This window comes from Sorex fumeus, unplaced genomic scaffold (assembly GCF_029834395.1).
Source record: "Sorex fumeus unplaced genomic scaffold, SorFum_2.1 ptg000193l, whole genome shotgun sequence".
In the NCBI taxonomy this organism is placed as follows: domain Eukaryota; kingdom Metazoa; phylum Chordata; class Mammalia; order Eulipotyphla; family Soricidae; genus Sorex; species Sorex fumeus.
In genome coordinates this window covers 1,791,896-1,811,398 of record NW_026606250.1, presented here as the reverse complement: position 1 = coordinate 1,811,398, position 19,503 = coordinate 1,791,896, and the positions used below count along the sequence as shown (strand labels likewise).

General features: G+C 70.5%; 3 protein-coding genes across 3 annotated transcripts in view; 1 reads left to right on the top strand and 2 right to left on the bottom strand.

The window, feature by feature from the left end:
• Nucleotides 1-7,865, top strand: part of ARFRP1 (ADP ribosylation factor related protein 1) — a 65,129-nt gene extending 57,264 nt beyond the window's left edge. Inside the window, exons 2-8 of the mRNA XM_056108065.1 lie at nt 5,458-5,556; nt 5,637-5,724; nt 5,809-5,891; nt 6,792-6,873; nt 6,977-7,047; nt 7,166-7,266; nt 7,331-7,865. Coding sequence (XP_055964040.1) covers nt 5,464-5,556; nt 5,637-5,724; nt 5,809-5,891; nt 6,792-6,873; nt 6,977-7,047; nt 7,166-7,266; nt 7,331-7,418 — 606 coding nt within the window. The 5' untranslated portion in view covers nt 5,458-5,463 and the 3' untranslated portion in view covers nt 7,419-7,865. The remainder of the gene's footprint in view (nt 1-5,457; nt 5,557-5,636; nt 5,725-5,808; nt 5,892-6,791; nt 6,874-6,976; nt 7,048-7,165; nt 7,267-7,330) is intronic.
• On the bottom strand, nt 667-5,283 carry ZGPAT (zinc finger CCCH-type and G-patch domain containing). Its single transcript, XM_056108050.1, has 6 exons — nt 4,655-5,283; nt 1,967-2,100; nt 1,720-1,875; nt 1,517-1,636; nt 986-1,409; nt 667-897 (listed from the first exon to the last, which is right to left on the bottom strand). The coding sequence occupies exons 1-6, from the start codon at nt 5,176-5,178 to the stop codon at nt 759-761; spliced, it is 1,497 nt and encodes a 498-aa protein (XP_055964025.1). The 5' UTR covers nt 5,179-5,283; the 3' UTR covers nt 667-758.
• A 500-nt stretch (nt 7,866-8,365) lies between the features above and the next one.
• RTEL1 (regulator of telomere elongation helicase 1) lies at nt 8,366-17,797 on the bottom strand. Its single transcript, XM_056108135.1, has 33 exons — nt 17,631-17,797; nt 17,341-17,533; nt 17,089-17,182; nt 16,864-16,945; nt 16,676-16,736; nt 16,137-16,212; nt 15,686-15,770; nt 15,493-15,558; nt 15,003-15,156; nt 14,403-14,441; nt 14,256-14,334; nt 13,970-14,067; nt 13,709-13,764; nt 12,961-13,035; nt 12,787-12,868; nt 12,056-12,188; nt 11,867-11,980; nt 11,739-11,779; nt 11,583-11,668; nt 11,420-11,497; nt 11,258-11,335; nt 11,035-11,178; nt 10,764-10,879; nt 10,565-10,688; nt 10,343-10,487; nt 10,088-10,239; nt 9,869-9,943; nt 9,411-9,609; nt 9,237-9,335; nt 9,030-9,143; nt 8,735-8,935; nt 8,502-8,640; nt 8,366-8,456 (listed from the first exon to the last, which is right to left on the bottom strand). Exons 1-33 carry the CDS (start codon nt 17,730-17,732, stop codon nt 8,366-8,368), a joined length of 3,471 nt encoding a protein of 1,156 aa, XP_055964110.1. The 5' UTR covers nt 17,733-17,797.
• Nucleotides 17,798-19,503: the final 1,706 nt, after the last annotated feature.

Here is a 19,503-nt window from a genome sequence, read left to right as displayed (position 1 = left end):
CCCGCCGGCTGCGCTACTGCATCCTCCTCTGCGGGGCCAACAAGGGCCCACGCCAGGCCGGGGTCACTTACAGTTGAAGTCAAGACCGAGCCGCACCTCAGGGCCCCCATGAGTTGGGTCCCATCTCAGAGCCCCCAGACCTAGGTGCCCCCCCCTCCCGTGAGCCAGCACCTCTGACCCTGGCCTGAGGGCCTGGGCCCCCCAGCCTCCTGCCGAGGGCAGGGGTCAGCAGACGGCCAGGGCGTGTGCGTGGAGGGCGGATCTCTGGAGGGGAAGGAACACCGAGATCTGAAGTTTTCTCCAGAACCCAGCTCGCTGCTGGAGTCCGGCAGGCGTTCAGCAAGGTCAGGCGCCCGCTTCTGCCCTGTCCTGTGACCGGGCAGTGACAGCAGCTTTGCACCCCCCACCAGTCCACCATCAGCGGGCGCTCAGTCCAGGGCCAGCCTGGGGGTGCAGACTGCAGTGGCTGTGCGCATGGCCGACCCTGGAGGGGGCGGATGGGGGGAGGGGGGACTGAGAGGCTCAGGCCCTGGGGCCGAATTTAGCCTCTGGGCGCGCAGCCCCGGGGCTGCTTCTCAGCCTCCCAGGCTGGGCAGAGCCCATGTGGAAAGGGCACCCAGCAGCCCCACCCTCCTGGCCTGTCCGCACCCAGCCGGGACCCCAGCGGAAAACAACAGAACGTCTTTAATGTCCCTGGAAGCAGCCCCGGCCGCCCTCCCCCGCGGTGCTGCTGGTCCTCCCGGGCTGAGTCCGCAGGTCTAGAACTCGGTCATCTTCTTGTGCGTGTCTGCCTTGCTCTGCTCCTGCTGCAGGCCTGCCTCCTGGGCTCGGAGCCGGCCCAGGTGCTGCTGGGCCCCAGCCAGCTTCTCCTGCAGCTGGGCCACGGTCACGCCGTGCCTGGGGAGGGCTCCACGGTCACCGGGGGCTCGGGGGCCCTCCCAGCACCCCGCCCGCCCGCTGTCAGGGCTGCCGCGGTGCCACCTACCGGCCAGAGTTCCTGACCAGGGCCTCCTGGATGCCCCTGATGTCCTTCAGGGCCTGCTCAATCTTCTCCTGCGTGTGGAAGAGCTCCAGGCCCAGGGCCCGCTTGGCGCTCTTGCCCGCGTGGTACAAGTCCTTGCCGCCCCTCTTTCTCCCGCCAGGGGGCGCTGCTCCTGCCTCCGGGGGCGCCTTTGGAGTCTGGCCTTGAAGCTTGGAGTTCAGGAAGTCAAACACGCTGCGAGGGGGCGAGCGGCCCCCAGCCCCAGCCCCGGCCCCACGCCTCCGACTCTTGGGGGGCTTGGGGGCGCCGGCCTGGCCGCCCTTGGTCTTCCTCTGCAGGATCTCCGCGCACTGGTCCAGCGACTTGCCCCGCGGCAGCACCACAGCGTGGATGGGCTCCACCCGCCCCTGGCCCCGCGGGCCCAGACCTGGGGGCACACGGGCAGGGTGGCTGTGGGCGCCGGCGGCCTCTGCCGGGGACGCCCGGCGCACACTGTGGGCACACAGGGAGGGCACGGCTGCCACGCGCACTCACCCTTGCCAGGCTCGTAGCCCATCTTGGCCAGAAGACGAGACCCGACGCCGCGCGTGTGCACCTCCCAGCCGCCAAAGGCGGAGCTGCAGGGCCCGCTGGGGGCCGCGTCGGGTTCCACCACTGCAAGAACAGGCAGCGCCCAGCGAGGGGTGGGCGCCTGCACCCACGGCGCAGGGCCTGCACAGCTCTGCCCCTCCACCTACCTCGGGCGTAGCTGGCATCATCCGTGTCGCTGCCCTCTGAGTCGGAGGACGCGGGGGGCTCGGCGTGCAGCGGAGGCAGGACACTGTCCCCCTCCAGCACAGCCTCCTTCACCGGCAGGGTGTCGAAGCGCACCGTGTAGTAGCCGCTGTCCACGTCTGCAGACAAAGCCAGGCACCAGCGAGGGCCTGGGGGTCAGGCCACGCCGCGGGCACCACAGGGTCGCAGCAGGGCGGCAGGGCGGCTCACCGAGGACCCGGGCCGGGTGCCAGAGGCCGTCCTCGTGCTTGGCCAGGCATGCAGAGCCAGCCTGCAGGGAGCTCAGGTCTGGGGGCTGGAAGGGCTGCAGCTCGTCCACGGAAACCACCTGCCCATGGGAGAACCTGGGAGGGCAGCAGGGCAGCTTCACACGCGGCACAGACCGAGCCTGGACACTGCGCTGCAGACGTGCACACACCCACGCAGCGTACACACTGCACACAGGCTCCTGCCTGGGCGTCTGCTGCGGGGGACACGGGGCCTTCCAGGACAGGAGGAGCAGCAGCGGCCATGCGGGGCGCAGCCCAATCCCCCTGGGTGGTCGTGCCCGGAGCGGCAGGACAGCGCGGAGGGCCTTGCACACAGCTGACCAGGCTGGCTGCCCAGCACCTCACACCCGGGGCCCCGCCAGAAATGACCCGAGTGCCTGAGTGTGCTGAAAAACCAAAGAGGAGGGGGAGGAGCAGCCCCGCTCTCCTCTGCTGGGGTGCCCGGCCTGGGCTCCTGAGTACCAGGCAGGACCAGCTGCCGAGATAGCCACCAAGTCCCCTACTACTGGACATACTCACAGAGCACGCACGGTCTGGGAGAATCTGGGGCAACACCACACCCTGAAGGGCGGGGCAAGGGCGAAGAGGGTTGAGCCCAAGGCTGGGGTACGAGCCCCGTAATGCTCAGCCCTTGAAGCACCACAGAAGTCCCTGAGCACTGACGGGTACAGCCCACACCCTCCTCAAACACACTCGAAACAGCAAAACCTCAAACCCGCACGCTCCTTGGGCCAGGCGCGGGCCGGAGTGGGGGCAGACAGGGGACAGTGCACAGCCCCCCTGCAACAGTGGCCGCCTCAAGGATGCAGAGGAGGGGCTGGAGCAACAGCACAGCGGGGAGGGAATCTGCCTTGCACGTGGCTGACCCGGGTTCGATTCCCAGCATCCCATATGATCCCCCGAGCACCGCCAGGAGTGATTCCTGAGTGCAGAGCCAGGAGTAACCCCTGAGCATCGCAGGGTGTGACCCAAAGCGCAAAAATAAAATAAAATTACTTTTTTTAAAAAAAAGGACACAGAGCCCCTGGAAAAGCTGCATGAGCCGGCAGCCACCACAGTCTCCAGGACAGGGCACAACCCCGACAGCCATAGCCGTGCCCGGAGTCCAGGAGAGGGTACCAGGCGAGTGGCCAGAGGTCTCGGGGCCATGGGCGCTGGAGGGCGGAGCCAGTGCCGGAAAAGCCCTCTCGGAGTGGCCCCACGTTTGTGCCCTAGACACCCTCCAGCGTCTCACAGCAACCTCTGTCACCTGCAGGGGTCCCACCGCGCAGCCCCGTCCCAAAGGCCCTGGTGAAAGAAACGGAGAGCTGGGCGTGAGTGGCAGGCCAGGGTCTGGCGCAGGAGGCCGAGGCAGGAACAGCGGCCACCCCTGAAGATGACCCAGATGCTGCCCAAGAGTGGGCCAGGCCGGAGGAGGGCACGCAAGCCCAAGTCTGAAGGACCGAGGCTGGGAGGGGAGGGTTGGCCACGCTCCCCCCGTCCGGACAGACTGGGCTCACGGCAGAGCCAGGGGGCTGGGTCGCAGCCCGGTGCCAACACCGGCGGCCGTGAGAGGCTTCTACGTGCTCTCCTGGCTAGGCTAGAGGCAGCCGCCACCTGGCCCCTGGCTGGGCCCACGGGGCAGCAGAGACACAATCGCGAGCCACGGCACCGATGAGCCAGCAGCAAGCCAGACCAGAGGGAAGGGACGGAACACGGGGGGCCGCCCAGACCCCAACAGCAGGAGGCCGCCCGCCCAGCCGACGGGCACCGCCTCCCCTCGCCCCGGAGAAGCCTGCGTCCTCCCCTGAACGCGTCCACCCCTCCTCCGTCCCATCCTGAATAAGAGCATTTCACGGCCAGAGGATGAAGGTGCTCAAGAGCCTCGGGTCGGCCCAAGGAGCGAGCGAAGGCGTGGGGGGCTGCGGCCAGGAGCGCTCGGCGCAGCAGAGGGCGGCGGTCAGCGGCGACCGCAGCAGTGTCCCCGTGGCCCCGCCCTGCACTGCGGGACTCGCCCAGATGTCCAGGAAGTCGAGGCGTCTGGGGCTGGGGGGCACGTGCCGACACGCAGCACTCGGTGCCGGGGCCGGCGGGGCAGGGCCGTCTCCCCACGAGGGCCACGGCGAGGACGAGCTCCCGGGGGCGGGGGCACGGCGCGGGGCGGCCCGAGCGTCCCGGTGAGCGTGCGGGTCGCCGCAGCGGCGGACAGCAGAGCCCGAGGCTCCTCTCGGTCAAGCACCCCGGGGGCGCTAGCCGCACCCGGGCGGTCCCCAGAGCCCCGCTGGAGTGACCGAGCGGCTCGGCCAGCACCGCGGGGGCAGCGCACAGCCACACGACGAGCAGCGAGGCGCGGCGGGCACCGGCAGCAGCAGGGCCTGGACCCGAGCCCGCGACCTCGCCACCTCCCGCAGCGGGGCTCGCCGGCCCGCGGCCCTGCAGACGAACGCCCGGGCAGGGGCAGGGGCAGGGGCAGGGGCTGGCCAGGCCGGAGGGGCGCGGCCGGAAAGCCCTGCGCAGGGGCGCAAGCCCTCGGGCCGGGCACAGCCCCCACGCGGGCGTCCGTGGTCGGGGCGGCGCCCCCGCCCCCCACCGTGGTCACTAAGCGCCGGGCTGCTCGGCGGGGGCGGGGGCGGGCGGGGGTCGCGCTCACCTGCAGCTGTCCTGGAAGCGGCAGCGCGCGTCCAGGAAGAAGGGGCAGGGCTTGAGCGCGGCGCGCGTGGGGCAGAGGCAGAGCACGCGCACGCCCGCCGGCTCGGCGCCCACCACCATGGCGTTGTGGTGCTCGGGGGGCCCCCAGGCGCCGCGGAAGGGCGCGCGCACGGTGCGGCCGGCCCAGGCGGCGGGGTCGGGGCCGGGGTCCGCGGCGGCGGGGGCGGCGTCCGGCGCGGGGCCGGGGCCCTCCCCCTCCTCCTCCTCCGCGTCCTCCGCCTCCGCGCCCCCCGCCGCCCCCGCGCCCCCCGCCCCCGCCGGCCCGGCCAGCGTGGCCAGCCGCCGGCTCTGGCGGACCGACTCCAGGCTGGCCTCGGTCAGCGCCACCAGCTCCCGCAGGTCGCCGCGCAGCTGCCGCAGGTCGGCCAGCTCGGCGGGGTCCAGGCCGGCGCCCAGGGCGCGCTCCACCTGCTGCAGCTGCGCGCCCGCCGCCCGCAGCGCGGCCTCCAGGCTGGCCTCGTCCATCGGCGCCCCCGGCCCCCGCCGCCCCCGCCGCCCCCGGCCCGCGGCGCCTCCGCCATAGAGCGCGGCCCGGGCGGCTAGAGCGCCCCGCCCTTCCGGCGCGTCACTTCCGCCGCGCCGGCGCCGCCGGAAGTGCGCAGCGCCCGGGCGCCCGGCCGGCCCGCGGGGCGGGGCGGGGCGGGGCGCGGGGTCGGCGCGGGGTCGGCGCGGCGGGCGAGGGAGGCCGGAGGCCGGCGGGCGGCGGGCGGGCGGGCCCGGGGGCGCCCGCTGCGGTGCGCGCGGGGCAGGATGTACACGCTGCTGTCGGGCCTGTACAAGTACGTGTTCCGGAAGGACGAGTACTGCATCCTCATCCTGGGCCTGGACAATGCGGGCAAGACGGTAGGGCCGCCGCGCGCCCCGCCCCGCCCGCGCCCCCGCCCCCTCCCCGGCGCCGCCGCCCACCCGCCCTCTCCCCCCAGACCTTCCTGGAGCAGTCCAAGACCCGCTTCAACAGGAGCTACAAGGGCATGAGCCTGTCCAAGATCACCACCACCGTGGGGCTCAACAGTGAGGCCGGGGTCGGGGGGCGCCCGCTGCTCCCGCCACCTGCCCCTCGGCGGGGCCCCCCTCACCGCGCCTCCCTCTCCGCAGTCGGCACCGTGGACGTGGGCAAGGCGCGCCTCATGTTCTGGGACCTGGGCGGGCAGGAGGAGCTGCAGTCCCTCTGGGACAAGGTGAGCGAGCCTCGCGTCCCCGGAACGGAACCTGGGGCCGCTGCCCGCCGCGGTCCCGGGGCCCCTAGCGCCTTCCCTCGGCCCGGGTGCCCCCGCCCCCGGCCGCCTGCGCTTTCTTGCTTGGGCCGCCTCCGGCGATGCTCAGCGGTTGCTCCCGGCTCCGCGCTCACGAGTCACTGCCGGCGGTGCTCGGGGCCCACATGGGATGCCGGGGATCGAACCTGGGTCGGCCGCGTCGAGGCAGACGCCTCCCCGCTGCGCTCTTGCTCCAGCCCCTGCCTTTCTGCTCCGGGGGCTACTTTCAGAGGCCCTGAGTTCCTGCTGGGGGGGCGCGGACAGGCTCTGCCCTGGCCCGAGCAGTGCAGGGTGGGGCCCGTGCCACATTCTCCAGCGCAGGTGTGAGCATAGGCATAAACTCGGGTGTGCGCTGCAGGTGTGGGCCGGAGATGTGCGCCGTCTAACACGAGTCTAACACGGGCAGAGCAAGGCCTCCATAGCCGCAGCCCTGCAGAACCAGCAGCACAGCGATGCCAGGCCCAGGTTCTGGGGGCGGGCATGGTCGGGTGGTGCTTTGCTGGGGCCCCACAGGTCCCCAGCCAGAGGTGCTCTGTCCCCCTGCCTGTCCCTTCACCCTGGCATTTCCGTGATGGGGCTTTGGTCCTTTGGGCGTGTGCCCAGCTGGGAAGCACCAGGCTTGGGGGCAGTGCTTGAGGGCCCTGCGGTGGCCCTGTCCTGCCCTTCCTCACCAGGAGGCCCCCCCAGGCTCTCTCGGTGGGCCCAGCCCAGGCTGGACAAATCCTCAGGCGCTGGCCCTGGGTCAGCAGCCACGTCAGGGCCCTCCGGTTGGGGCCTGTGCTGGAGTCCCATGCCGGTGGCTCAGCCGTGGCCCCTGTTCCCTAGTACTACGCAGAGTGCCACGGCGTCATCTACGTCATCGACTCCACAGACGAGGAGAGACTGTCGGAGTCCAAGCAGGCCTTTGGTGGGTGCGGAGAGGGGTGGGGGGCACCACCTTCTCCGTGCGCCCGGGAGGCTGGGCCCAGGGCAGGATAGAGGGGCATGGGCCAACTTTCCGCCCTCCTCAGAGAAGATGGTTACGAGTGAGGCTCTGGACGGTGTGCCTATCCTGGTGCTGGCCAACAAGCAGGACATGGAGGTGAGCCCACAGGGCCTGGGTGGGCTGCAGTGCACCTTCTGCCCACTGGGGGTGCCCGTCAGACTGACCGCCTGGGCCCAGGGAGCTCCTGACCCCCGCCCCGCCTGCCCGCCTGCAGACCTGCCTCTCCATCCCTGATCTCAAGACAGCCTTCAGCGACTGCACGTCCAAGATCGGCCGGCGCGACTGCCTGACCCAGGCCTGCTCGGCCCTCACCGGGTGAGTGCCTGACCCCTAAGGGCCGGGTCCTGCAGGCCTGTGCTCACACCCCTTCTCCCCGCAGCCAAGGCGTGCGCGAGGGCATCGAGTGGATGGTGAAGTGTGTGGTGCGAAACCTGCGCCGGCCACCGCGGCAGACGGACATCACATAGGCCTGCATGGCTCTGCTGCCCTCCAGCCGGTCCTCTCCCCGTGTCCCAAAGGCTTTGGATTCTGTGACAAACTTCCCTGTGTCTGGAAACGTGTGAGGCCTGGGGCTTCCGTGCAGGGGTTGGGCGGCTGGGCCGGCCCAGCCCAAGGGCCCCCTCACCCGAGTCACTCCACCCCAGGGCACCTGCCAGGGCTCAGGACCAGGCGGGGGCATGCTCTGCGGTGTTCCCTGAGGGAGCCCCGCGCCAGCAGGAGTGAAGGGTCTGGCTGTGGGCCTCTGCTGCCCTGCGGGGCCAGTGCTGGAGGCCAGTCGGGGCTGGCACTGCCCCTCTCCGGGGCCTCCCCAGGTGCTGGTTCCCCAGGAAGCTGGACTGCCCTGGCCTGTCCCCAGGGACTCCCAGCCCCACCCCAGCCCCTCTGACCCAGAGCGGGGAGGGCACACTCCGACCAGACGCCGCAGCCGGAGGTCCGGGACTAAAAATAAACTATGGAGCCTCTTCTCAGCCAGCCGCCTCAGGAGAATGGGGGGGATGAAGAGGGAGGGGGCGGGACCAGTGCTGGGGAGGGAGCTCGCAGGGGTCAGGCTGTGCTGTGCCCCTCCCCCTCAATGAGCTCTGGGGGGGTCCATCTGCCAACCCTGCCCCTCCTGCCCGCGGCTGGCGACAGCGCCGTGGGCTGAGCAGTCGGGTGCCGAGACTGGTGCTGCGGGGTCGGGCCCATCCGGTCCCTCGACGGGTTGGCGGAAGCCGCGTCAGCACCAGGGACAGAGGCTCCGGGCCAGTGACCAGCCAGCGCTCCCAGCCCACCCCAAGCTCGGGGCCTGGCTGCACTTCGCGCCTGAGCGGCCGCCCGGCACCCACACCAGGCCGACTCCCAGGAGCGGTTGGGACTTTGCTCATGAGCTTTATTTGCTGGCGGGGCCGCCTGAGGGCAGGCCCAGGGGTCCCGGCTAACAGGGCTGGGGCCAGACCGCCTCGCCGGGGGTCTGCAGCAGGGGCGGCACCGCGCAGCGGGGGCCCCGGAAGAGAACGTCCAGCTCCCTGGGGACAGAGGAGCGGTGGGGGCGCCGGCGAGGGAGCAGTCACCCGCCAGGCCTGGGGGTCTCGGGGGCGCGGGCGGGGCTCCCCGGGTCTTCGGGGCCGGGGCCGGCGGGCAGGCCCGTCAGGTCGGAGCAGGTCTGCAGGAACTGCAGCCGGTGCTGCGGCTGCAGGAAGGCGCCGAAGCCTGCGGGGATGGGGGTGGGGGCCGCGCTCAGCTCCCACTCACCCTGCAGCGGGGGAGCCGGGGGGCGGGGCCCCCAGGGCCGACCCCCACTCACCCTGCAGCAGCGGGAAGTCCTCGGGCCTCTCTGTGGTGAGGGCGGCCACCACGGCCAGCGCCGTCCCCAGGTCGCCGTCCCGCCGGTAGGCGGCCAGGGCGGCCTGCAGCTGGTCACAGCCCCCGGGCCCCAGGGCCGTGCGCGCCCGCTCCAGGTACTGGCCCTCGGCGGTCTCCCTCGAAGGCCCCGGCCGGGGGGCTTCTGTGGGGAGCGAGCAGCCGGCGGGACCCTCCCGAGGGGGTCCTGCTTGCCCGACGTCCACCACCACGCGCCCCAGCCCGGGGGTCCTGCTCACCTGCAGTGGCCCCGGGGGCCAGGTGCGGCCCACCCCGGTTCAGGTGCTCTCCGAGGTCCAGCTGCCCGGCCGTGCCCTGGGACGCCGTCAGCGTGGGCTGCGGCGCCGCCTTTCCTGAAGGACCAGGGGGCTCAGGACGCCGGCTGGGCCCCGCCCTGGCCCCCCACCCCCGCAGCGCCCAGGAAGGGGGAGTCGGGCCGTGCTCACCGCTGGCGCCGCGCCCGGGCAGGCAGCCCCGGCCGGTCAGCTGCAGGCACAGCTCCTCCAGGCGCTGCTTGTGGTGGGGGCGCACGAACTGGCGGAAGCCTGTGGGAGGCCCGGCGTGGGGTCTCTGCTCCCGCCGCCCCGACCCCCGCCCGCCCGCCCGCCCGCGCGCTGCACCTTGCAACAGGCCGTGCTTGCGGGGGTCCTCGCCGAAGAGGGGGCGGAGGCGGGCGCCCAGGGCCTGGAAGTCGTCGGCCGCCTTGTAGTCCCGCAGGGCGCGCGTGAAGCCCTGGAAGGCGGCCGGGCTCAGCGCCTGCTTCACGGCCACCATGAACTGCCGGGCCTTCTCCGTCTGCGCCGTGTCCGCCGGGCCCTCCTGCCGGACCGCCGGCCCGTCAGTGGCCGGGCAGCGGGGCACGCGGCGGCCCGGGGGCCGGCCCTGGCCCGTGCCCGGGGAGCTGGGGGCCGTCGGCTCAGCCCGCGGCCGGCGGCTGCCGGGCAGGGGAGAAGCGCGGGGCCCAGGCTGCCCAGCGGGGGGCGCGGGGGCCCAAGTGCCCCAGCGTCAGGTGCTGGGAAGCGGCGCAGGCCTGCTGGGGGCGGGGGTGTCTGCCCGCCCCCAGGCGCCCCGACCCTACCGGGCGGCTGACCAGCCTGATCCTCTTCTTCCCGCCTCTCCGCCTGGCCGCGGGATCCGCTGGTCTCTTCTCACGCTGCGGAGGGAGGGGAGTTGGGGTCCCTGCGCCGGGCAGGGCGCGGGGTCCCTGGGACACCAGGCTCTGGGCAAAGGCCGGGGCAGGGTGCAGGTGAGGGGGGTGCTCCACCCGCCCGGCCCCGGCCCCGGCCCCCAGCCCCACCTCCTCCTCTCCGCGGGGCGTCTCCTCCCCAGCCTGCTGCTCGCTCTGCTCCAGGGCGGCCAGCAGCCCCCCGGGCCTCTTCGGACCTCGGCCCGTCTCCTGCACGTACTCCACACACAGGCCGCCCACCCCGTCCCTGGAACTCGGGGACCCTGCAGGACAGCGTCCTGACGGCACCGCAGGAGGGCCCCCGCGCCCCCCCACCGTGGCCCCGCTCGCTAGCCACGAAGCCCCACCGCGCCCCCTGCCCGGTACCAGCATCTCCACGCTGCAGGCTGGGCACGTGCAGGTCCAGGCTCCGGGCCTTCCTTGTGGGCAGAGGGCTGGCTGGCGCAGGAGGCACGACACCCTCTCCGGCAGCGAGGCCCGGGGTCACAGTCCGGGGCACGGGCACAGGCATCTGCACGGTGACACGGCTGGGTGGGCTTCCCGGGGCCCCTGGCCCGCCCTCCCCAGGGCCCCCCGCCCTGCACTCACCGTTTTCTGAGCGACACGGAAGAACTGAGCCACGTCGCGGACCACGTGGCCGAAGTTCGTGTACACCCTGACGTGGGGGCGCACCCAGGAGGGCAGCTGGGCTCTGGCGTCGGGGTGGGCGAACCTGGTGGGCGGCAGGGTCAGCCGCACGCCAGCAGCCCCCACCCCGCCCGGCCCGCCCCGCCCGGGAGCAGCTCACCTGTGGTCGCAGAGGAACACGGCCCCGTAGTCGTGGCGGTGGCGGATCACCCGCCCGATGGCCTGGTTCACGGCCCGGGACGCCTGCAGCCGGTACCACTCGTGCCCGGAAAGGAACTGCGCGGTGGCCAGGGGGGTCGGCCGCTCCACAACCAGCGTCGGAGGCCCCGCCCACCCCACAGCCGGGTCAGGAGCCCCGCCCATAGGAGGCCACGCCCAGTCCGCCCCAAGGCCCCCCCACGAGCAGCCACGCCACCAGGGCAGCCCCTCACCTGGCCGGCCCCACTCTGTCCCCTCATCTCATCCAGGAACTGCATCTTGAGGACCACCCGGGGGTCCTTGCGCGGTGGGTAAGGGAGCCCAGTGATGACCACACCCCGGCCGTTACTGTCGGCGAAGTCCAGCCCCTCGCTGGCCTGGGAGGCAGGGGCAGCGTTGGAGCCTCACCCCACCCCACGCCCCCCAGGTCCCACCTGCGACCCCGCGCGGCCTCACCTTCCCCCGGCACACGGCCAGGAAGGCGGCCCCGCTGGAGCCAGGGGCAGCGACTTGCGCGTAGTAGCTGTCCATCACCTGCCAGGGAGAAGGCACAGCCGAGCCTCAGGGGGGGGCAGCAGAGGGTCATGCCCGGGGCCACGGGGACGTGGGGGCACCAACCTGGGAGAAGTTGCCTTTGCCCCTAGGCTCCACAAACACGGGCTTCAGGGTCTCCAGCTTCTTGGCCAAGCCGCGGGCCTGCAGGACGGGCAGGGCGCAAGGGGTCTCACACGGGGCGGGCAAGCTGGACCCTGGGGCATCCCGGGGCCAGGGCGGGACACACCTGCCAGAAGTCCAGGCTCTTCTCCAGGACCGGGTAGGAAGGGAAGAAGACCAGGAGCCCGTGGGGGACCACGCGAGCGATGTTGCCTGCGGGCGGAGCGCGTCAGGGCCCTGGGGAGGGCAGTGGGCGCCGGGAGGGGCAGGAGGCGGGTCTCACCTAGCGCCATGCCCAGGGAGGACAGGCACTCCTCCGAGAACCTGGAAGCACAGGCCGTGAGCTGGGCAGCCCCACCCGGGCCTCTCCCCCCCCACTGGCCCCCAGGGTTCCTCCTGCCCCGCCCCTACCGCTTGTCAAACGCCGAGCTCAGCTGGGTCCCGTCTGGGCCCTTGGGGACGATGCCCACCCAGACCTGGTGCTGGCCAATGACGTGAGGGTTCTCCAGGCACACGGGGAAGGGGCTGCAGGTGGGAGGGAGGTGGTGAGGCCACAGCCCAGCCCCTGCGCCGGAGGCTGGGGACAGGAAGTGACCTCACATCTGCATCTCCTGGGCGAAGGAGGCCACGGGGGCCAGGGTGCCGCTGGTGAGGATGATGCTGCGGGCACCCCGCACGACCAGTTCCCGCAAGCTGTGCCCAGGGCTGAAGCACCAGTAACTCAGCACCTTCCCTGGGGACAAAGCAGGGTTCGTGTGGGCCAGGGTCCACGGTCCTGGGTGGACGCAGAGCTGCACATGAGCTGGGGCGGACTTGAGCACACGTGGGGGGCTGGGGTGCACGCGGGGGCGAGGGTGCCAGCTAGCCCCCACGGCCAGCCTCCCCTCCCTGGCGTGGGGGCAGTTCCTGGCCACCAGCCCCATGGGTGGAGCCACAGGGGGACGCCAGTGATCCCCACCAGGGGCCCCAGGCTCGGCCTGACTCCGCAGCCCCTGGTGACCCTCAGGAAGAGGCCGGCGAAGATGCCGGGGCTGGGCATAACGGCAGGAGACAGGACCCGCCGCAGGGATCAGGCTAGAGTGACCGCACACCAGACAGCTTGGGCCCTCGGACACCAGCCGGAGTGCACAGCCCTGGGCCCCAGCCCGACCAGCTCAAGAGCAGCAGGGACAGGAGCCAGGGCTGACGCCGTGACCCCTGTCCAGTCCCGGGGGCCCCAGGGCAGCTGCGGGGCCAGCCAGGAGCTCCCTGCTAAGCCAGCTGGGCACTGGTGGGCCTGTCCAGCGCGCAGCCGGGTGGGAGGGGCACCTGGGCCTGGGCACTGCCCCCACCTGACTTCCTGGCCACGGGGCTGCTCCAGGCATCTGACCGCTGAGCTGTCCTCCGCTGGCTCGTGTCTGGGTGGATGTGTACCTGCGGGCACCCACAGCATGAGCAGAGCCACCCCCCAGGAGCCCTGGGCAGTGCCCAGCAGAGACCCCAGAAGCCCTGGGCAGTGCCTGTACCTTGTAGAACTGAGAGACTCCTAAGTCCCCCCTGGAGCCAGGTCCATCCTGTGCTACGTCTGAGGTGAAGACCATCTGTAAAGGGTGGGCAGCACTCAGCAGGACATGTGGCCCTGGTGTGGGCAGTGACGGGCCATCGTGGTGGCGTGCAGGGGCCAAGGCAGCAGGATCCACAGCTGCTGTCACCCCACCCCATGGGGCACACTGTCCTGGGACCTGGCAGGGTGGGGACCCCAGGGTCAGCCACGTGAGGAAGGGGGGAGGACACCATGGCCACCTGCCCGCTAATGCCAGGATGGCCCAGCCCCAGGCAGCAAGCCTCCGGCTGATGGCAATGAGCAAGAAGGGACAGAGGCTGCCCCTGACCCCAGGCCCAGCTGATGGGGGCAGCTGGGCTGGCCTGGCCCCACGCGGGCGCCCTGTGGGGCTCCCCAGCCACACCAGCACCTGGTGTCCACGTCCTCCCTGGGCCTCCTGGTGTCGTGGACATCCCAGACTGGCCAGGAAAGGGTGCGAGGGGCAGTGGGCAGGGCCAGGGAAGGCCAGGGCAGGCCCTTGGGCCGCAGGCTGGGGGCAAGTGCTTCCCCAGAACTTCGCTCTTGATGCCCAGTGGCCTGGATGCTGTCCAGAGAAGGGTTCAGTTTGGTTGGGAATGGCTGCTAACTCCTTGCCCCCTGGGCACCAGGGGCTGACAGGACGTGTGGTGGACAGCCCCATGCCCGGGGGCAGTGCCCGCCCCCAGTCCTACCTGGATGATGTCCACCAGCTTCTGCAGCCCTGCCGTGTGCGTGAACGGGCCTGCTCCTGTGGGAGCAGTGAGCACTGACCTCCCCGGGCCCCGGGAGCCACACGCCAGCAAAGGCTCCTGCCACCCGCTACCCGCCAGGTGACAGCTCCAGGCAGGCCCTGCCCACAGCCGCCCACAGCTCATCCCCACAAGGGGCACGGCAACACGTGCAGGACGTAGCCAGGGGGCACGGGGGTGTGGGAGCAGCATGCTGGGACTCACGGCCGGCCAGGTGCTGGACGATCTGCTCCAGGGAGTCCAGGATGCAGGCCTTGGTCTGAGCCGTTATCTGGGCTTCAGCAAAGAGCTGGAAGATATAGCTGGGAGAAGAGAGCCGCAGGGGAGGGCCGTCGCGCCGGCACGAACGGCCCAGCCCGGTCCTCTGCTCGACAGACTCCCAGGCCACTAGGGGCCACACGCGTGGGGAGTGGCAGGGCACCTCCAGAGTGGGGGCTGCGGGGGGCTGCGCGAGGTCAGGGCCCACGGGTGGCGGGTGCCGGCGTCTCACCTCCCAGGCTTGGTGACGCCCCCTCCATCTCCCGGCAGCTGGACAGCGTCGATGGCGGCCTCCAGGCGGAGCAGGACCACTGCGGGGAGCGAGGGGGGTCAGGGCCACCCCGGCTCGTTGCCGGAGACCCCCAGCGGCCACACTTACTCTTCAGCTTGGCCACGTCCTCCAGCTCCAGGCTCAGCCCTGCACAAGACAAGAGGCTGCCAACCCAGACGCAGGACAGGGACCCACCCCCAGAGGTAGACCCCGTCCTGCAGAGACCCGGACAAACAGCAGGTTCACGGCAGACTGGCCGACCCCCGCTCGGAACCTGGAGCCTGGGCGGGCCAAGTCCACCTCCATGCAGGTCAAGGGCACAGAGCCACCAGGGAACACCGGCAGGGAGAGCAAAGGAGGGGATCACGAGGGCGTCCAGAGAACATGCCACATGGCCACGAGGCCGCAGCACTGACTGTGGACACAGCCATCGCCCAGTCAGCCCGCGGGGACCCCTTCTCCCTGACACTCACAGGGTGCGCCAGCCCCGACAGCCCAGTCTCCACTGCACACAGGATGCAGAGGACCTGGGCCAAAGAAACAGTCGCCGGCCGAGAGCTGCCCTCTCACTGACTGATGGGCTGGGGGGCCAGGAAGCAGGCAGCAAAGGCCCCCCAAAGGCCCACCCTAAACAGTGCCCGCTCAGCTGAGTCAGGGGCCCACCCGGCTCTCACCAGAGTTTGCCTGGCTCCCCCACCCACTGCTCACCTGCACCGGGGGCGTCCACACTGAAGGCCGGGCCCATCTCCCCCTGCTGGGCGGCCCGGGCCTGCTCCTCCAGCACGTGGCTGATGGTTTCCAGCCCGGAGGCAATGTCGTGGGGGGTGAGGTCAAAGGATGCCGACTCCTCACACATCCGCTCCTGGGAGCCGACACCAGCGTCAGAGCGAGCAGGAACAGGGCACAGGCCACGGAAGCCCACCTGGCCACCAGGGCCCGCCTGTCCTGTCCAGCCTGCTAAGGCTCGGGACGAGCTGAGCCGTCAACCTCTCAGGCGTCCGTCCCTGTGAGTCCAGCCGGGAGACTGACCCCTGCCAAGAGCAGCGCTGGGGGGTGGTGGCATCCAGTGCCCTGTCCAGGCCCCGCAGTGTACAGGAAGGGGCCGTGGGGGGGCAGGGCCGGGACGGCCACAACAGGTGGGCGGAAGCACACAACAGGCGCACTGGACACAGCGGAGGGCCTGGCACCCGGCACTCACCACGTTATGAGCCTCGTCAAAGATGATGACGGTACCCTTCAGGTCGATGCCGTGCGCCCGGCGACTCTAGAGCGAGAGGGGCTGGTGGCAGCTGGTCGTGTCGGCCATGTGGCCCAGTCTGAGAACCACTGTGGCGCTCAGGACATGGCCCCTCTGGACCCTGCCTGACCACTCCCTTCCTGTCCTGCCTCACCTTGGGGTCCAGCAGGTAGTTGTACGGCATAAAGATGATGTCCGCCTGCTGCCGCAGGTTCCGGGCCAGGTAGTAGGGGCACAGCCTGGGTCGGGAGGCAGGATGGCCATGAGCACTGCAGAGCCGACCTCGCACCCAGGCCTGCAGGGACACGGGCTCTGGTAGGCTGGGCCGTGAGGACACAGCTCCACTGACAGAGGACGGTCACAGGGCCCAGAGGGAGGCCTGTGGGGAGCCCTGGCCCCCAACAACATCCAAGCTCTCCGTGACTTCCCCCACCCCCACCAAGCAGTCACAGAAAGCCTGGCCGGTGGCCTCGTCCTCGGCGTGTCATGGGGAGCCGGGCGCGAGGGACAGCAGCGGGGCCGGGGGAGGCTGGGTACCCACCCAGTCCCAGAGCACAGAGCCCAGGACAGGCACACAGGCCTGAGGTCAGTCCTCCTGCACTCACTTATGCTTGTTCCCTGCCCTGACCAGGTCCTCGATGTCCAAGATGGGGGTGGCCAGATCCTTTTCCAAGCTCTTCTCTAGGGACAGTCAGGGCAGACATAAGCCTTTGAGGGCCACAGTCCCCCCACGGAGGGCAGTTACCAGCCCCCTCCCCGGGTTGGTGCTGGCCACCTGGGTTCCAAAGGTCTCTGGCTTCCGTGGGACCAGGCCCAACCAGGCCACCTGGGACCCCCAACCTTGGCCTGTCCTGGGGCAGTGTGGCCGGGACCTGGACCCACATGTCCAATGGGGGCAGCAGGGCATCCCCCCAGGACTGTTTCCCAGCAGAGACCCCCAGTGACTCCCCAAAATGTCGCATCTGGCTGGCAAGGGGAGCAGAGCCCAGCTCAGCAGCCTGGATGACCCCCGCTCAGGAAAACCAGGGAGGTTGCCGGGGCCGGAAGGGAACCCCTGAGGCAGCCCCAGGAGGAGCTGCCTCCAGGCCAGCCGGACACCTGCCCACGGCCGTCCCAAGCAGGAACCAGACGACCATGGCCTCACCCTCCACGTTGTTGTAGAAATGACAGGACCGCGTGGTCACCTTCTTGCGGCACAAGTGGATCTGAGAGCAGAGAGCAAGGACAGGGACCCCTGTGGCCAGCCAGGGGCAAGAGGGTGCATGCCCGCCCCCTCCCCCCCAGGTCTGCCCGCCCCTGGTGTGCTGCCCTTGCCCAGGCGGGGGAGCCCACCTGCACGTGGGTGCTCTCCTGCTTTCGCACGTCAGGATGGACACACAGCTGTTCCCGCGAGCCCAGCACACACACCCGAGGCCTGTGCGGAAGGACGCGGGGCGTGATGTGGGCTCTGGAGGGAGTGCCCTGGGCTTGGGAAGGTCCTCTGTGCTGCAGTGGGCTGGGGCCCGACCGCCCCCCGCACCGGGGCAGCTCCGCACAGACCCAGGACTGTGGACACACCGGTAGCGGGTGCTGCGCAGCTCCCCGATGACCTGGCTGAGCTGTGAGTGTGTCCTGGAGGCGTAGATGACCTTCGGGATGTCCGCATAGCAAGCTGGTGCAAGGGGACAGTCAGAGGCCCCTGGGCACGAGGCGGGGGTGCCCACAGCCCACGAGCCCTGCCCAGGCCCAGGATTCTGCCCGGGCGGAGGATGGGTGCAGCAGCGGCGCGGCGGGCGGGGGGGTTGGGGTTGGGGGTGGGGGGTGCTGTACCCGGGCCATCGCCTGTGGCCGCGGCCCCCCAGGGCGCCGGGGCCCCGGACAGGTCAGCGTCGCCGCCCATCCTCTGGGCGATCTCGCGGGCGGACAGGGCATCGCGCAGGTGCTCGCGCCAGGCCAGCGTGGCGCACAGCAGGCTCAGGGTCTTGCCGGTGCCCGTGGGGCTCTCCAGGATGCCGTTCACCTGCTGGGGGGACAGGGGCGCGGGAGGGCGGGTCGGCACTGCCCCGTCCGCCCGGGCCGCCGGACCGCGCGCCGGGAGCGGCCAGCCCCGCGGGCCCTACCTCCTGCAGGCACTGCAGCACCCGGCGCATGTACTCCTCCTGGCACGGGTACGGCTGGAAGGGGAAGTCCACGGCCACCCCGCGCAGCGTGACCCGGGCCATAGCGGCGGGTGGTCGCGGCGCCCGGCGGGCAGCGCGGGGGCACAGGCGGGGCGGCGCTCAGGAGGCCGGGCCGCTGCCTCGGCGGCGGTCCCCGGCGGGGCACCAGCGCGGGACCCCCGGCGGCGCGACCTCCCCGCCACGACCACCCGAAACCGCGCCGGCCGAGGAACTACAGGTCCCAGGATGCAGAGCGGCGAGGCGGCCGGCGCCAGGCCCGCGGCGAGGCGCAAGGCCTGCCGGGAGTTGTAGTCGGGGCTCCGCCCGCGCGAGCCCCAAGCGCGGGTGGGAGCCCCGGTACCTGGGTGTCGCGTCGCGCGGCCTCTGCGGGGCGCCCCCGGACCCGGCGCCCCGGCCCAGCCCGACCCGCCGAGCCGCCCGTTCGGATTTGGCGGGCAGGAGCCGCACTTCCGGCGGAAACGGACCTGCCCCGTTTCCGGCCCCGCACTTCCGGCCCCGCCCGCCCACGTGGGCGGCGCGGAGCCCGCTGATACCCCTGAAATGCGGGACTCGGGCCGGTGTCCGCCGCCGGTGCTGGAGCGGAGGAGGGGTCGCGGCCCGGGAGGCGGGTTCCTCGGGGCGCGTGGAAGCCCACCCCGGCGCAGCACGCTCTCGGGGTCTGGGTGTCGGTCTGCAGCGGGGCTGGGCTGCTTGCTGGTCACCTGCGCCTGCGCGCCTGGAGGCCTTGGGGTGTCCAGTGTCCCCTTGTGAGCAGTCTCCTCGGGAGTAACTTCCTCCCGCAGCAGGACGGGGGACCCTGCCTTGCTGGCTGCGGGCAGGGAACAGTTTGGAGGTCCTCCCACATGGCCCGTTAGCCAGAGAGCTTGCCTCGCTTTGTTGTGGTTTGGGGACCACCCCCGTCCGTGCTCAGGGGTCACTGCCAGTGCCTAGGGCCCATGTCCACTCCTGGAGATGGAACCTGGCTTGTCCCCGTGCTAGAGAGGCGCCGTCTCATTGTCCCTTTCCTCACGCTCAACTTTCCTTGCCTTGATCTCTCAAGTTGTCATCAGCTGAAGGGAGACTCCAGGAGGGGGCTGCTGTGGTGTCCACTGTGGCGGCCTCACAGGTTTCACTGTTGGATTACAGGTCTAAGCATTTAGGCTTGACATTGGCTTGTCTTTCCCCATCCCCCCTTGCAGGGAGCTTAGGTTTATTGAGTTACTCCCAGCACAGTGCTCCTGAGGCACACCCAATTCCATCAGGCACTCCCAATCCTCTGTGTTTGGCTTTAACCTCTCCTTTGTGCTCTCCCCCCCCCCCAATTTTTAACCCTAAATATCCCCAAATCAGACCCTATGACTTGGAAAGTCAAAGTCTTCTGAGGGCTCTGGGTTTTTTATATATAAGTGAAACACTGCTTTTCTCTTTCCTTTATGTCCTTTGCATAGTTTATTTTAGAGCCATGACCTTTTTTGTATAGACACAGGAAGATAGTTCATGTATGCTTTTGTAACTTAGGAGTTAACTCCAAATAATACTTACTCCTGGGCATCTGTCATATTGACTTGACTTAAGCTGCAGTTACCTTCCGCTTTTAAAACCCCAAAAGGAGGGATAAGGATGGACCCAGGGCAGGCCATATGCTACCCTGGCACCGAAAGGGCCAGGCTAAGCGCCATAAGAAGTATAGTAAGTAAGGTAAGAGCACCGTCAGGGAACAAGCTCTGTCATGAACCATGAAGAAGTGACCGAATAAGGACTCTGCTGGGGTTGGGAAAGACTGACCTGGCCGGAGGACTGTAGTCTGGGTTATCTAGTGAGATGTCCCCAGGAA

Coding starts and splice junctions, on each gene's coding strand:
- ZGPAT (XM_056108050.1), bottom strand. CDS start 5,178: ATGGACGAGGCCAGCCTGGAGGCCGCGCTGCGGGCGGCGGGCGCGCAG. Junction 2,101..4,654: donor CGCTTCCAGGACAGCTGCAG/GTGAGCGCGACC, acceptor CTGCCCTCCCAG/GTTCTCCCATGGGCAGGTGG. Junction 1,410..1,516: donor GGGCTACGAGCCTGGCAAGG/GTGAGTGCGCGT, acceptor GTGTGCCCCCAG/GTCTGGGCCCGCGGGGCCAG.
- RTEL1 (XM_056108135.1), bottom strand. CDS start 17,732: ATGGCCCGGGTCACGCTGCGCGGGGTGGCCGTGGACTTCCCCTTCCAG. Junction 11,981..12,055: donor TTCGCCCAGGAGATGCAGAT/GTGAGGTCACTT, acceptor TCCCACCTGCAG/CCCCTTCCCCGTGTGCCTGG. Junction 10,240..10,342: donor CCTGCAGCGTGGAGATGCTG/GTACCGGGCAGG, acceptor GCTGTCCTGCAG/GGTCCCCGAGTTCCAGGGAC.